This window comes from Pelodiscus sinensis, chromosome 7, assembly GCF_052426305.1.
Source record: "Pelodiscus sinensis isolate ZL-2025 chromosome 7, ASM5242630v1, whole genome shotgun sequence".
Taxonomy (NCBI): domain Eukaryota; kingdom Metazoa; phylum Chordata; order Testudines; family Trionychidae; genus Pelodiscus; species Pelodiscus sinensis.
The window spans coordinates 51,452,323-51,466,808 of record NC_143058.1 but is presented as its reverse complement, the minus strand read 5'-3'; the positions used below and the strand labels follow the sequence as shown (position 1 = coordinate 51,466,808).

The following is a 14,486-nucleotide window of genomic DNA, read 5'->3' as shown; positions in this document are numbered from 1 at the left end:
TCATATTCATAGCTATACTCCCAATTAATCAGTTTTCCTTTTGAGCATATCTTAAAAATGAATGAGGATGGGATGGAGAATTGTATACTCAACTAAACAACATATCAAGAGTGCACTTCTTTGTGATGAAAACTCCACCTGAACCATAACTTTATTTTTATTCTAATAGCATCTACTTTTTTTTTTTGCATCCTTTTTTAGTTGCTGCCAAAGCATTGTGCCAAAACAATCAGTCAAGCAGTGAACAAAAAGTCAAAAAAACAGACCGGAAAGAAAGGGGAACCAGAGAGGGAGAAACCAGGAGTAGAAAGCATGAGGAAAAACAGACTGGTGGTGACGAAGTAAGCACCTTCTCTTGCTATTTCTTCTTCTTCCTCCTATGTTGTCACCAATCCTTTTGTGTAAATATTGATAGTTTTGTGTTGATTTACATGGTTAATTTTAGAACCATTTATAATGGATTTTTTGAATAGTCTCTTGAGTAAATGTATAGGCATATATTTGTCTTTCTCTCTCTCTCCAACCCCATTAGCTGTGTGGAAGAGATGGGGCTTACACTTACGAATCCTTTAACGTGCTCCTTCAACATTCTCTCTCCCAGGCAACAGTATTTCACCTAACAGTTCTGCCCTACTCTTAATTTTGGCTGGGCAGGAGAGTAATGTCAGTTGTATGTTGCCACCAAACTACCATTTAATGTCCTGATTTGCTGAAGAGCTACATAAAGTGAGCTGAGACACCTAACAAGGTGGTCTCCTTCCACCTGTCAGGGAAGCTTCTCTGAATAGCAGCTGCGATGAGGAGTTGCAAACTATTTCCCTTCCAGAATTTGAAATTTGAAAGATGAGACTGAGTTGGAAGATTAAAAACAAGGTGATTTGGGAGTTTGTGAATAACAGGAGAGAAAAACAATGAGATAAGAACCACACAGCAGGAGAAGTGTGTGCATGGTGAAAGGGACAAAAATGCCAGGATGAGGGGAAAGGAAGTAATGGTGCTTACCATTATAGTTTGAAGTGCTGAGTATGGATGAGCACTTTGTGAAAGAAAGTTTGCTGCTACAGTCATAACACTGGGGCATGAGTGGAGGGGTGAAAGGAGAAGGCTTACTTTAAGGTTATGAACTTAGCTTTAATCTTAAGAGTTTTAACAACTTTTAGTGGTTATGACATTTAGTCTCGTGAAGAGATTTTTGAGTTACAAAATATAAGTTAAGAAACCCCCTTAAAGAAATTGCTCACTTTGGTAAACTGTGCAAAATCTTTCTCATCTGCATGGTGAGAGCAACACACAGTAGTAGCTTCCTGTGCCTGTATCTTTCCTTTGTCTTGAAATCTAATTTTAAAGTAACTAGGTATGAAAAGCTGTCTCATACAGTCACTGCACTCTAACTTGTTTTCAAAGGGTGGAGCTAGTTGACCTTACTTAAATAAAAACGGTCAGCAACACTCCCCAATAATAATGTCAGCTTGTGTTTCTTTGAAATGTTTTTATAATTTCTTATGTAATTTGTGTGTCCATTTTTTTAAAGCTTAGACAAACTGCACACTGCACTTTCCGAGCTCTGCTTCTCAATCAATTACGTACCAAACATGATTGTCTGGGAACATACATTTACCCCAAGGGAGTACTTAACATCTCACCTGGAAATCCGCTTTACCAAGTAAGAGATGGCAAAATTGGTTTTTACTTAGTCAAAGAAAAGAAATAATTTTTATTCTCACATTATAAATACTGTGTATCTGTTTCACAAGACTACCCCGAAAGTGAGCTATAACTCTCTCAAATAGCAAATTCTTATAACTAAGATCCAAATCAATTAGAATACATACGCAGGCATACAAAATGTTGGCAATTGAAAGAAAATTTTTAAATAAATGTCCTCTGCTTACCTCCTAGATCCTGAGATCCTACTTCCATATTCTTTATAGGATCCCATAAGTATATATCCGAATAATACAGAGATTCTCTTCACGCTGCCACATCCCTGCAATGCTGAACCTTGTTTTCAATGTTTGATTTTTACCAGTGTTTGGAGGGGGGGACTTAGAAATATGAACTCAAGACTTGGCAAGGAATCCAGGAGGAAACTTTCGAACATCTTTTTTATATTATTATTATTATTATTATTATTTTTAAAAGTGCTATGGGCTGGTGTAGTGGATGCTTGATGCACTAATAGGTAGGTTCTTGGCTTGTTTTTTTTCTGCAGGAAATGAGTGTAGCAAAAGGTACATTTCAAATTCTGGTGAGAATTTCTCATTGTAAAAGCTATCCCTATTTATCAAGCAGGTTGTCAGCTTTGGTAAACTAACTGTATGTTCTGTATTTGACATAAGATTTTAGGGGGTTTCTAGAGGTCAGGACATGGCCTGAGGATATTCTTGTCTAGAATGTTCTCTTGATACACTGGGAAGAGCTGACGGCATATAAAGGGTAAAAACTGTTGACTTTTCATGAAGTCTTGGGTTTCAGACCCTAAACCACGATAGTGCTCTGTGTAATTTTATTTTATTGCCTTGTGGGTGGGTAGCAAATCCACAAAAATGCTCACTGGTGGTTTTGAGCATGGCAGCCCCAAGCTAGAAATAGGATTTGCTATTAGAAGACTGCAGTGTCTTAATTTTTTCTCTTTCTGATTTTCAGTGGTATTTCTTGTAAAGGCCTTCAGAGTATTTGAATTTAAAGGATTGATTTCCTATCCTATATAAACATGTTAGGATTTACTACTTTAAGCTCGTATATATCTTTTTGTATTTGAACTTTTGCTTATATTGCTATGGCAGCTTTATTCTGTCATGTAACACTTCCTCTGTAGTTTTATACAGTAATTAGAGCTCTCTGACTCTATTTACTGTATAAAAGCCTAGTCCTTTGAGGTCCTGAGCATACTTGATGGGTTATGCCCATTAAAGTCAGTGGGAATGGAGAACACTCAGCATCTTTCTGGATCAAGGTGTAAGTGGGAAGCTGTGCTCTAGAGGGTGAAGTATGGGAATATGAGTCAGTGTGATACACAGTTCATGCTTAGTATCATTGGGTGATTTTGGGAATTTGGGTGAATCAAGTTTTACCGCAGTCTATTAGGGATCCCTGTCTATTAGGGATCATGATTAAAGTTAAGATTCTGACACAAGTTTATTTTTAGTAAAAATCATGGTCAGGTTGCAGGCAATAAACCAAAATTGACAAAAGCCTGTGAATTTACAGTCAGCAGTTATAGTGACCCTACACCCTCTCCTCCCCCATCCCGCCTTCTTCTTCTCCCCCTGTGCTTCTGTACCAGGCCTGTCCTAGCTAGCTGCACCAGACCTGCCCCAGAAGAAGTCACAGAGGTCTGGAAAAATCTCAGAATCCAAAACAGTTATGCCCTTAATAGTGATTACTTGGCTTATATAAAGAACTCTTAAGTTCCATGAATAGAAAACACTATTTAAGTGTCATGTATTTTTCAGTGCTTTTAGTAGGAATTAAAAATTACTATTGTGGCTAAATTCGTATAAACAAGAAATGCATATGGAAAGTCCACTGACGGATGTTTAGAACTAAAATAGTGAATGCTAATACAGTTGAAGAGGACATGGTAGGCTGACACTTCCTTATGTAGAACTGGTATCTTTTAATCCCTTTTTAAAACTGAATATCAGAAAACTTCTTAAAAGTGAGATGTAGTAATAGTTTTCTAAGAGAAGTGGTAGAAGACCCATTAAATGAAATCATGAAAATTAGATTTGGCAAACTAATTATAGATATGCTCTAGTCTTGAAAATAATCCTACACTTGCGCAGAATGGATTTGATTATTTATTAGGACTACATTTGTAACATAATACAGTAAAACTCCAATAGTCTGGCATCAAGTTGTATCGTATTCCCAATAGTCCCGCATAAAATGGCAAGAGTTTAGTGAGTGAGCTTCGGCAAAAATCAAGTCACAGGACAGCCACGTCAGCAGCTGAAACAAGCGAAACTGGATGGGACCGAGTCAGTCTGCCGCTGGCATTGTGAGATGCTGGACAGTACTTGTGCTACTATTAAAAGGGTTAAAAAGTGTGTGTGTGTGTGTGTGTGTGTGTGTGTGTGTGTGTGTGTGTGTGTGTGTGTGTGTGAGAGTGAGAGATCCAGCACCATCTAGGTTCCAGATTATTGGAAGTCTACTGTACATTGTTTTGATTCAGGAAATTAAATGCTAGGTTGCCTTTTTTGTGTAGTGTGTATACATTACATCACAAACTAAACTGAGGTTCCAGCATGAGTTAATTCTTTTACTTTGAATTTTGTTGTTATTGTAATTTCCTTTTGTGCTTATTTTAATGACAAAATTCATTGTATACTCCTTTTATATACAATTTAGGTCCATATTTTTTCCTCTCTTCCCCTCCCCCTCTCCCTATACGTGTGGGGGGGGGGAGGGGGAGGGGGAGGGCGAGGGAGGAAAAAATATGGACCTAAATTGTAACAGAGTACAAAGAGTTTGTCTTGAAGGACATTCCTAAACATAAGTATGTGTTTACATGATACATAATTAGTTTCTCTCATGCAAATGTATTTCAGAAGCTATTTAAAGTGTTTTCTTGACCAATCAGATTTGTTTTGGGCCTATGGTTCCCTAAGTGTCTTCATAGTAGGTTCCCTGAGTATGTTCAGTAAGTGTTTGTTTTAAGAATTCCCGTAAAATGTTATCAAGAATGTGTGTTATGAATTCAGCATTTTTGCTGATTTCTCTTTTTTAAATGTGCTATTATGTCTTAAATATCATTGAGATATTCAACTAAAAGTTTGACTACACAATCCTTTATACGGGCAGGAAGAACTAACTATTTCTTAATTTCATTAAAATACAAAGGTAACACTTTTTTCTTTTTAAAAGGTCAATCGTTGGAATGACTATGTATAATCAAGCGACACAAGAGATTGCAAAACCTTCAGAGCTGTTAACAAGTGTCAGAGCCTACATGACAGTACTCCAATCAATAGAAAATTATGTGCAGATTGACATCACAAGAGTATTTAACAATGTTCTTCTTCAGCAAACCCAGCATTTGGATAGTCATGGGGAGCCAACTATTACCAGTTTATACACAAATTGGTAGGAACTTAACATCTATTATGAGCTCTCTTTTTTTGCATTTAAATACACTTAAAAATCTAATTAAACTGCATAGCTTGCATCAGGATATTGGAATTGTTTATGGTCTGAACACTTGCAAATTTGAAACAAGATAGATTTACTCTTTCTCCAACAATAGCTGTTAAAAAGCAGTCTAAAACTCACTGAACATGAAATTCTTCTGGTTGCAGCGGGCAAGACAAGGTCTATGCATAGGTAAGCCTTTGAAGTGGGACTTACGTGATGTGTAAGCCTTGTTCGACGTCCTTCTGCATAAAGAATGAATTTTATTCTTAAAGAACAATGCAACTTTTTTAATGTTAAGAGTACTATGGCATCATTCTCATTGAACTATCATTTTTACATTTTTTTTTCTTATCCTAAGGTATTTAGAAACCTTGCTAAGGCAAGTCAGCAATGGGCATATAGCATATTTCCCAGCAATGAAGGCATTTGTGAACTTACCCACAGAAAATGAGTTGACATTTAATGCTGAAGAATACTCTGACATATCAGGTAAGCTTTTTGTGACATGGCTCAAAATACTCCTTGTGAGGGCTGGTTTTATTCATGTGCTCAAGACTAAGTTTTAGAGAGATTGTGGAATACCAATATGGTTTTTAAAGAAATCCTCCATTGTACAAAAGAATTTTATCGTTTCCATGTTTTCTCTCCTTGCTGTTTTTGTATTGTAACCCGGGGGAAAAGAATATAATTTTTTTCTATTCTTACTGAAACAGTTACTGGCTATATACATGTGATTTGTTGTAAGTAAATGCAGGAAGTGAACTTACTTCTCCTGTGTTGTTATAACTTAAGCTTTATTCTGTATCCAGTTTTGAGATTGCTCTGATAGAGTGGTATTGCTTCAATGTATTATGTCATTAAATCACTGCAAAATAAATGTTGGCTTAAATAAAATTGTTTTTTTCTTCCTTAGAAATGAGGGCCCTCTCAGAACTACTAGGACCATATGGCATGAAGTTCCTAAGTGAAAGTCTTATGTGGCACATTTCCTCACAGGTTGCTGAACTTAAGGTAATTATATTTTGATATTTTTCCCTATGCACATTTTATTTATAGTGCCCAAGAGTGATGCTTTTCATGTTACTTGCTGAGTATTACCATATACCACCACAACTGAAAACAGATGACTATTTTTTCTCATTCATATCAGTCATCTGTGAATGCACAGTACACTGAACACATCTCTGTATCATATTCTCTCAATGGTTGGACTATGTCCAAAACACATTTTTAAAAACCTTTTCCTTTAAATTAACATTAAGAACCTGCTACTATATTAGCTTATCTTGCTCACTTTGCTCTTAATTTCAAGTACACTTTATTTTCTGTTTTGTTATTTTCAGCTCTCTAATTTTTTGACAAAAGTATCCATTCCCGTTTTAATGATTTTCCTTTGAAATAGACCCTAAGCTTTGTTCAGGTTGCTGAAATACCTTCTAAAATGCAAGCTGTACTCAAGGATTTGAATAGTCTGCGTGCTGTGGTACTGCGTTATTGCAGTGCTTTCCAACTGACTGTTAAGACTAGTAGTACAGTGTACAATTTTGAGAGCATGTTCTAAAAAATTACAGCTACTATTACCTTTTCATTATACAGAGCAGAGCCTAGCCAGGGTGCATGGAAATAGTTGCACCCGTAGAAACTCTGCAGTAGCAGAACCTGTCCTATGGGTCTGGACCAGCTCATGACTCCGGGCACTGTGATCTGGCACGCAGACTGCTACTCAGGTTTGGCATGGCACTGAAACCCTGTATACCTTCTTATTGCCCAGAGCATGAAGCCAGGTCCAACCCCATGGGACAGAAGCTACTATTGCAGAAGTGAATGCATGGTGGGCTTGCTCTCCAGCCCTTCCTCCCTCTTCTGGTCCTCCCTTTCAAAACTGATGTTAGGATTGCAGTGCCCGGGCAGAGGTGCTGCTGTGGGTGGTTGGTACTCCTGCCCCCTTGCAAAGTGAAGAGGAGAAAGAGGACTGCACCCACTAAAGTGCACACGGCAGCTGCTGCCGATAGGCAATAAATCTACTGTGGTTCTCTGCAAAAGTTGAATGGAAATTAACACTATAAATGGGTATGCATGGGAAGTTTCTTGCATATGCAATCAAATTCACATAAATTAACACTGATAGTGAAAAAGTACATTTAATATGTATTTATAGTAACTATTTCTAGGTGAACATTCTTAAGTATCTAATACTATGCTGATATTTTTGCCAGATAGCCTGTTTGTCAGTAGACCATGGACTATAATAGTTATGCTGTTCATGTGATTAACCCCTGTAATATTGTAATTGATGGAGTTATTAGCAATTAAGTAGCCATATGTAGTCCTTTTACATATGTGTAGTTTTTTATTGCATTTAGTGGTGTGTTTCCATGTACTTGGAACATACTGCATGATAGATGCTGGCTTACTGTTTTTAAAAACAAATAGCTTAAGCTTTCTGAAAATTTGATTTCCAATCAGATTTGTTCTGGAAAAAAAATCCTTTTAGAATAGCATAATTCTTTTAAAGCGTGTGTTCTCTCTGTCTGTCTCTTTCCTCTGTTTTCCTTCATTATTGTGAATGTTGGTGATACTGAATTGCCAGAGAGTATGAGATCCTTATAAAATAAACTGAAAGTTTGCCACCTTTGCCATTTCCCTAAATAGTGTGCATCAACCCTGATCAGCAGGGACCTACTTGAAATTAGGAGTGGGTACTTAATTCCTAATGGCCATTCAAATCCTTGACCTTTACACTAAGTCTTTCCGGGGCAAGCAGTTCTTTCCAGGGTTTTTGTAGGAATGACACAGCATTCTCATTACGTGAGCCAGTCGTCTCTTGAATCATGAATGGTAACATTTTTTGGACACTGTCCAAGTGGGTAACATCTTGTTAACAATTTCTCAAAACTCTCCTGGCCATCCATAGTAAAATATGTTCATACAGCCATCAAAGCAGTTTTTAAAATGGTTGAATTCTGATGGTTTTGAGAGGTTTTCTGAGACTACTAAGGATAGGGTTTCTCAGGGCACATAATATGTTTTCCTCAGCTTTCATAATAGTATCCTGTTTGGTGGCAAAATTAAAGAATAAATGCTCATCTCATTAAACAAAGTGCAGCTTTGATGGAGCTAGGAGTAGTGGAGATGTCTGGAGACATCTCAGCTAGAAGCAGGTAGGGTGATGCTCAGTGAGTTTCCTTTGCTCCCCTCCTTCCACTTGCCTTTAGCAACACAGCTAATAATAGAAAACTTAATAATGCATATACTATTTCTTTACTTCTTTCCTTCCTCTTCTCTTTCTCCTCTCTTCATGATGCAGCGCTTGCATAGGAGGCTAAGGTATCCCATGCTGGCTCAGGGCATTGGAGTCATTGCAGTTGCACGTTGCCCATCTCACTGCCCATTAGTAAGTTCCTATCTGGAAGAAGTGAAGTGGCTACTGCTTGTTGCCTACCTAAGAAGCCATTTTGGGCTCCATCTCAGACTCTCCCTTCACAACCTTGAACTGGTATATTAGGTCCCTTGAAATGCCTGGTGTAGCTGATAGCTATTCTGAGTAAAGATGTTAAAATGCAATTATCTGGCTAATCGTATAGTTGATACAATTAATCCGACAGCAGTGTCCCCTATCTGATAGAGGCAGCAAGGAGGGGAGCAAGCGAATAGTTGAGTCACTACTCAAGTATTCGATAAGCATTTGCTTATCAGATAGTCGACTAGTAGCTAACATCCCTAATTCTGAGGCTGTTCCAATCTTCCAACCCGGAGCGTCCCTTCCTCTATGCTCCTGTTTTCTTTTTCTATCTTTCTTGTGTGTTGCAACTTTGGTAGTTCTTTCGGGGACAAAAAGCACTAGACTCTTAAGAGTTAAAGTGGTGTCTAGAAAGAAGTGGGCATAATCTTTCCTCCACTTAATTGTGTGCAGAGCTACATGAAGGTAGACTTCTCCATAAGAAACTCAATTAACATGTAAGATAGTAGTTATGTCTCTGAAGATAAACAGCTGAACGAATCATCATTCATTCATTGCAGCTTCCATTTTTATAAGAGTAAAATAACCTCTTCTTGCTTGTGGTTAGAGCATTTGAGGTAACCGATGCCTCACTAGGTGGTACAAAAGTGTCTTGTTGAATGCCACAAGTTCAACTTTATAGCTGTGGTTATGCCGCTTCACAGTCTTTCAAATCCCATATAATTTATACATTTGGAGAATAATTATTATACTTGCATACTTGCTACAAAGATCTCTAGCTCACATGTATTTATTTAAGGATCAAAGATAAACCCTTGCATTTATATATTGTTTCAGCCAAATTCTGTTTGACCGTCAAAAGAATTCTGGCTTTCTTTTCAAGTTGACTTACTGCTTGAGACTAAATTGCATGGATTTAAATAATCTCATATTTCCTTTTCTTTAATACTCTGTTGTGATGGGAGTCAAAGAAAATAATCTTGGGAAAGCTGCACTGATATTTAATGTTTGAATAATTTATGAGGGCCATATTTATATTTTTAAAAACCCCTTTTGTTTCACATTAAAATGTGACGGTATCAACATTTCTGAGAAACCCTGCTTTCCAATTAAGGAAGCTACCTAAATTGACTGCAGTCCGAAAATCACAACAGCAAACATCTAGTGGAAAGATCAAGGGAGTGGGTCACTGTAATAAAAAAGCTATTGAGAATGTGAATGATTAGAATATTATTGGAGTGAAATAAAATTAGTACAGCATCTTTATAAAAGGTATATTTGGTGAAATTTTATTCTAAACTCATTAAACTCATTCTGTGATTATAATTTCAGAAGAATGTGCAAACTGCATTCCCATTAGCAGCTTTTCCTCTCTTTGTCATTCATAACTCTGGTGTACACAGGATTTACCAGACTAATCCTATAGTTCCTTCAGAAGAAAGATAGAGGGAAAATCTGGATTCCATGAGCTTGATTTCCTGCTTGCCAGATTGAAATGTCCTAAAGCATGCACCTATCTTTTTAACATACTGAGATCTACAGCTGACCTGAGGTCTTTCTTCTCTTTAGAAACTTGTGGTGGAAAATGTTGAAGTGCTAACACAAATGAGGACCAGTTTTGACAAACCAGACCAGATGGCAGCACTCTTTAAAAGATTATCATGTGGGTAACTAGTAATTTTGGTGTGTGTGTTTTTGTTTTTATTTAAAATGTTTTTGGTCCTTGCACTTGTCTGCATAAATGAACTAGCATTGTGAAAATGATCCTCTGTATGTGAATGTTAAAATGTACATTTCATTCACTAGAATTTAGTCATAATGTATGTGAACTGATTAAATTTTAAATTTTATCCAGCTTGATTTGTAAACAAAAAGAGATTTCAGTGTAAGTTAGTGCATAAGCGTTTGGAGGCCATCATACAGAGAAGATAAAATGGATCTTGTCATCCAGCTGTCACATTTATTAGCCATAACTATAATTCTTCATAGTATATGCATATAGAAGTACATGCATGCAGAGCAGAACTTGAAAAGAGTTTTGATTCTGTTGTGGTATATTGCTGCATCCTTTAGAAAGTGAGGGGGTTTAAAGGTAAGTATTAAACTGAGACATTTTAGACTGTGCAGAGAAGAGTCTTTGCATCCAGACATTGACATCTGTGTATAAACAAGCTCACTGTTGTGAAGTAGTCAGCAGCAGTACATATATTTATTAGCAAATACGAATATCAGCTACATACAAAAAACAGTTGTTAGTTCTTGTGATTTATGTCTTTATTTGAATGTCTCGTACTTTCAACTTGGTCATGTATTTTCCTACTGATTTTCATTTGGGGTAAAACATTTGAAAAGCTTTATTTTCTAAATCTTGGGATATATTCCAGTTCAGGGTTATTTTCTTGGACTGCCTTTTGTAAATATTTCTTTGTGATGATCCCATCCCCATTTTGGCATAGCTTTCACTGCATAAGTGCAGCTCTTGACAGAGCTAAATAACTAAACCATGCCATGTTGACTTCTGTGTTGCTACTGGTGGTAGCACTGTCTTTGGAGCTGGGTGCCCAGCCAGCAGCCTCCACCCTTCAGCCGTCCAGCTCTGAAAGCAGCACTTCTGCCTGCAGCTGTGCAGTAAGGGTGGCATGCTATGGTATTGCCACTAGTGTTCCCTGTAAGGACTTGGGTGGCCACTCAAATAAAAGAGTCAAACACCGCCTAGCTGATTAGTAGAGTGCCCACAGCAGGCTGCATGTGTCTCTACTAGCAGTACACATCCCCACATACCTTGGTGTACATAACAAAACTTATTTTGCACATGGATGGAAAAAATTAGAGGAATTGCCATCCTTATTTCTATGCTGCTTCTGATGGCTGCTCAGTCTTCAGAGGTAGGCACCCAGGCACTAGCCCACTGGTCTCCAGCTTCCCAGATCTTGAAAGCAAGGACCCGCCCCTCCCCCTACAAATAGTTTTGTGACCCCCCTCCTCCTTGATCAGGACCCTCCGTTTGTGAAATGCTGTCTTGTTCACTGTTTTTCTTTCAGCTGTTGATAGTGTTCTGAAGAGGATGACCATAATTGGCGTAATCTTATCTTTTCGCTCATTGGCACAGGAAGCACTTAGAGATGTAAGAAATAATTATATTTATTCTGCATTTTGTTAAATTAAAAGATGAGTTAATACTGTATTTAAATATCTCCATATTCAGATTTCTTGGGTTATATAAAATTAAACTTAAAATAAGATGCTTTGTGCATGAAGTGGGTTTGTACAGAACCATACTGAACCCAAGGTTCCAAGTTCTGCAATATGATTTGATTGCGTACCATTCAAAACCATTTTGCTGCCAATGTTAGGACAGTTTTGACAGTGTCAGCATGTGTTTTTCATTTTTAGTAATGTCTAAAAGTGCTTTTTCCATTTTGTCAATGCTAGGCTCAATTTTGAATGTATTATGCTTCATCTGATATACATAAAATAACTCATTAAAAAAAAGTAATAAATTAGTGCCTAAGATTATTGAAAGAATTTTCTAGTTGCATATTTGTTTGTCTGTTAGGTTTTATCCTACCACATTCCTTTCCTCGTAAGTTCAATTGAAGACTTTAAGGATCACATTCCGAGGGAGACTGACATGAAGGTAAAGTTTGGGTTGAAAAGTGCATCAGTCATTTTTATGGTTTACTAAAAACATTAATACTTGATGTTAAAAATACAGAAGCAAAGAACATACTGTGAATTTAGGCTACTGTGTATCTGTAACCTCTTAATGTTCTAAAAAAAGTTATGCAATAATAGATAATTATAAGCTAGGAAACAATAATTAAGACCACTTTTAAAACTTTTTAATAACCAGGGACACAAGACTGATATGGAACTGTTTAAGAAAGGGTTGAAAAGCAAAGTCTCGTCCTGGGTTTCAAATTGGTAAAGCAGCAGAAAAGGACAATTCCTCTTTAATGAATGATTTATTGATACAGCTTGTTGATGACGCTAAGTTCTTTTGGCTAGTAGAAGGTGGAAACTCCTTTTTAATTTAAGCATATTAGGGGTTTGAAACAAAAGAGCAAATAAATACATTATGAAAGCAGTCTGAATTTGGAGTTGACAGGAGCCAGTGACGTGGTCAATAGTTTGAATATTGCTGCCACAAACTGGGGAAATATCAGAGCAAAGAAGAATGTTTGATCAATTCTAATGGATACAAAAGTACAAAGCTTATTGTGATATTTGGCAAATGTTAAAGCATCATTTGAAGAACTACATTTAGCTTTGCTTCCTCATTGGAAAAATGTATCAGAAATTGAAAAGGCCCAGAGAAGGGTTAAAAAGAAGTCTTACATTTAATTGGATTCTGTGTTATGATCTCAGGGAAAACACTAGAATTGTTTAGTCACGAAAAGGAGAGAGTTAGATAGAAGGTTAATAAAGAATGAGTTTATTAAGGGTTTAGTGAAATCAGTTAAATCCCTGCTTTTAATGCTCATGTACAGGGACAAGGGGATAATTCTGGTACAATAACTAGATGTAAAAAGGAGCTGGATAAATTTGACTGAAAATATTTGTATTTTTTTCTATAACAAGTATAATTAACTCTCATATTTCAAGTCATGAGCAGGGTCAGCATCCCTCAAACTTACCACATTGCACAATTGATGGCTGCTTATAGCTTCTACTAAAGCAGAGATTGACAATAATTTTTGATGGTGGGGCCACTCAAAGAATTTGGAAAGTGGTCGAGGGCCGCACTCTTCCATGATATTAATGGAGGAGATGCAGGGTCTGGAATGGAGGTTGGGTGCAGAAGGGAGCTTTGGGGTAAGGGACTGGGGTGCAGGAGGGAGATGGGATGAAGCAGGTGGTTGTGGCCTAGGGCAGGGATGCGGGGGTTTGGGATGTGACCTAGGCTAGGAGGGGATTGTGATCTGGGGCAGGAGATTGGGGTGCCAGATCTGGGAGGCGGTATGGGTGTAAGAGGGAGGACGACAGAGGATATGGGTATGTTGGGGGGGGGGGGCAGAGTTAGGGTAGGAAAGGGCTGGGGTGCCAGAAGCAGGCTGTGGCCAAGAGACTTACTTGCCAGCTGCCAATCTTGCCTGCCTGCAAAGCTTAAAATGTTTTCCTTCCAGCCAGCCTGCCTGCTTTACTGGCCATGTGCTTCATGAATAACTGAGCTCAGAAGGGGGGGCGTGATTCTTCTTAGCTGCCTGTTATCCTAACAAGCATCTCCCATTGGCTGGTTTCTGCAAGAAACGGGTCAATGGGAATGTGCTGGGAGCTCCTAAAACTTCCCCCCTCCCCTCCAGTTTTAAAACAGAAATGGAACCGTTTAGCCGCATTTCTGTACAGTGCGTGGGGCTGCAGGGCAAGCAGGGGAGCCTGCCTAGGGCTCCCTGCTGCCTCTCCCAGGCCGGATCTGATGGCTTGGCTGGTCAGATCCAGCCCATAAGCCATATTTTGCCCAGGCCTGTACTAGAGGCTATTTTTAGAGATCATATACCAGATGCAAAGTACATATGGACTGCTCTGGTAGAAAAGACGCATGTACTTTGAGTTATTGCACATCTTTTCTACTGTAGGGCATGTGTGTGTTTGCTCCAGATCACATTTGAGAGAGGTTTTTTTCCTTAGAAGAACCTATTGGGGCTGCATGAGAGCCCTTGGCTGCCTCACGCACAAGCATAAAGGACAGTGCTGCTCCAACTCCCTCAATTCCTTTCTGCTTCCTGTGATGGTTGTAGGAGGTCCTGATCTTGTGCAAGCCTCATCTTTAATGTCTTGTAGATAACTTGTTGTAGAATAGATTGGGTAGTTCAGCTTATCCTCATGTTTTTCTTTTAAAAGAAAAATAAGATTGTTTGACACAATGGTACCTGATGTTAATACCACAGTT

At 38.1% G+C, this 14,486-nt stretch overlaps 1 protein-coding gene across 2 annotated transcripts in view; it reads left to right on the top strand.

Moving 5' to 3' along the window:
- Window positions 1-14,486, top strand: part of NCKAP1 (NCK associated protein 1) — a 124,274-nt gene that overhangs the window by 86,132 nt on the left and 23,656 nt on the right. For both annotated transcript variants that reach the window (XM_089779788.1, XM_075933759.2), the window contains 8 exons: window positions 202-341; window positions 1,532-1,663; window positions 4,870-5,088; window positions 5,495-5,625; window positions 6,050-6,147; window positions 10,166-10,259; window positions 11,638-11,720; window positions 12,153-12,233. In XM_089779788.1, the coding sequence (XP_089635914.1) occupies window positions 202-341; window positions 1,532-1,663; window positions 4,870-5,088; window positions 5,495-5,625; window positions 6,050-6,147; window positions 10,166-10,259; window positions 11,638-11,720; window positions 12,153-12,233 (978 nt within the window). The remainder of the gene's footprint in view (window positions 1-201; window positions 342-1,531; window positions 1,664-4,869; window positions 5,089-5,494; window positions 5,626-6,049; window positions 6,148-10,165; window positions 10,260-11,637; window positions 11,721-12,152; window positions 12,234-14,486) is intronic.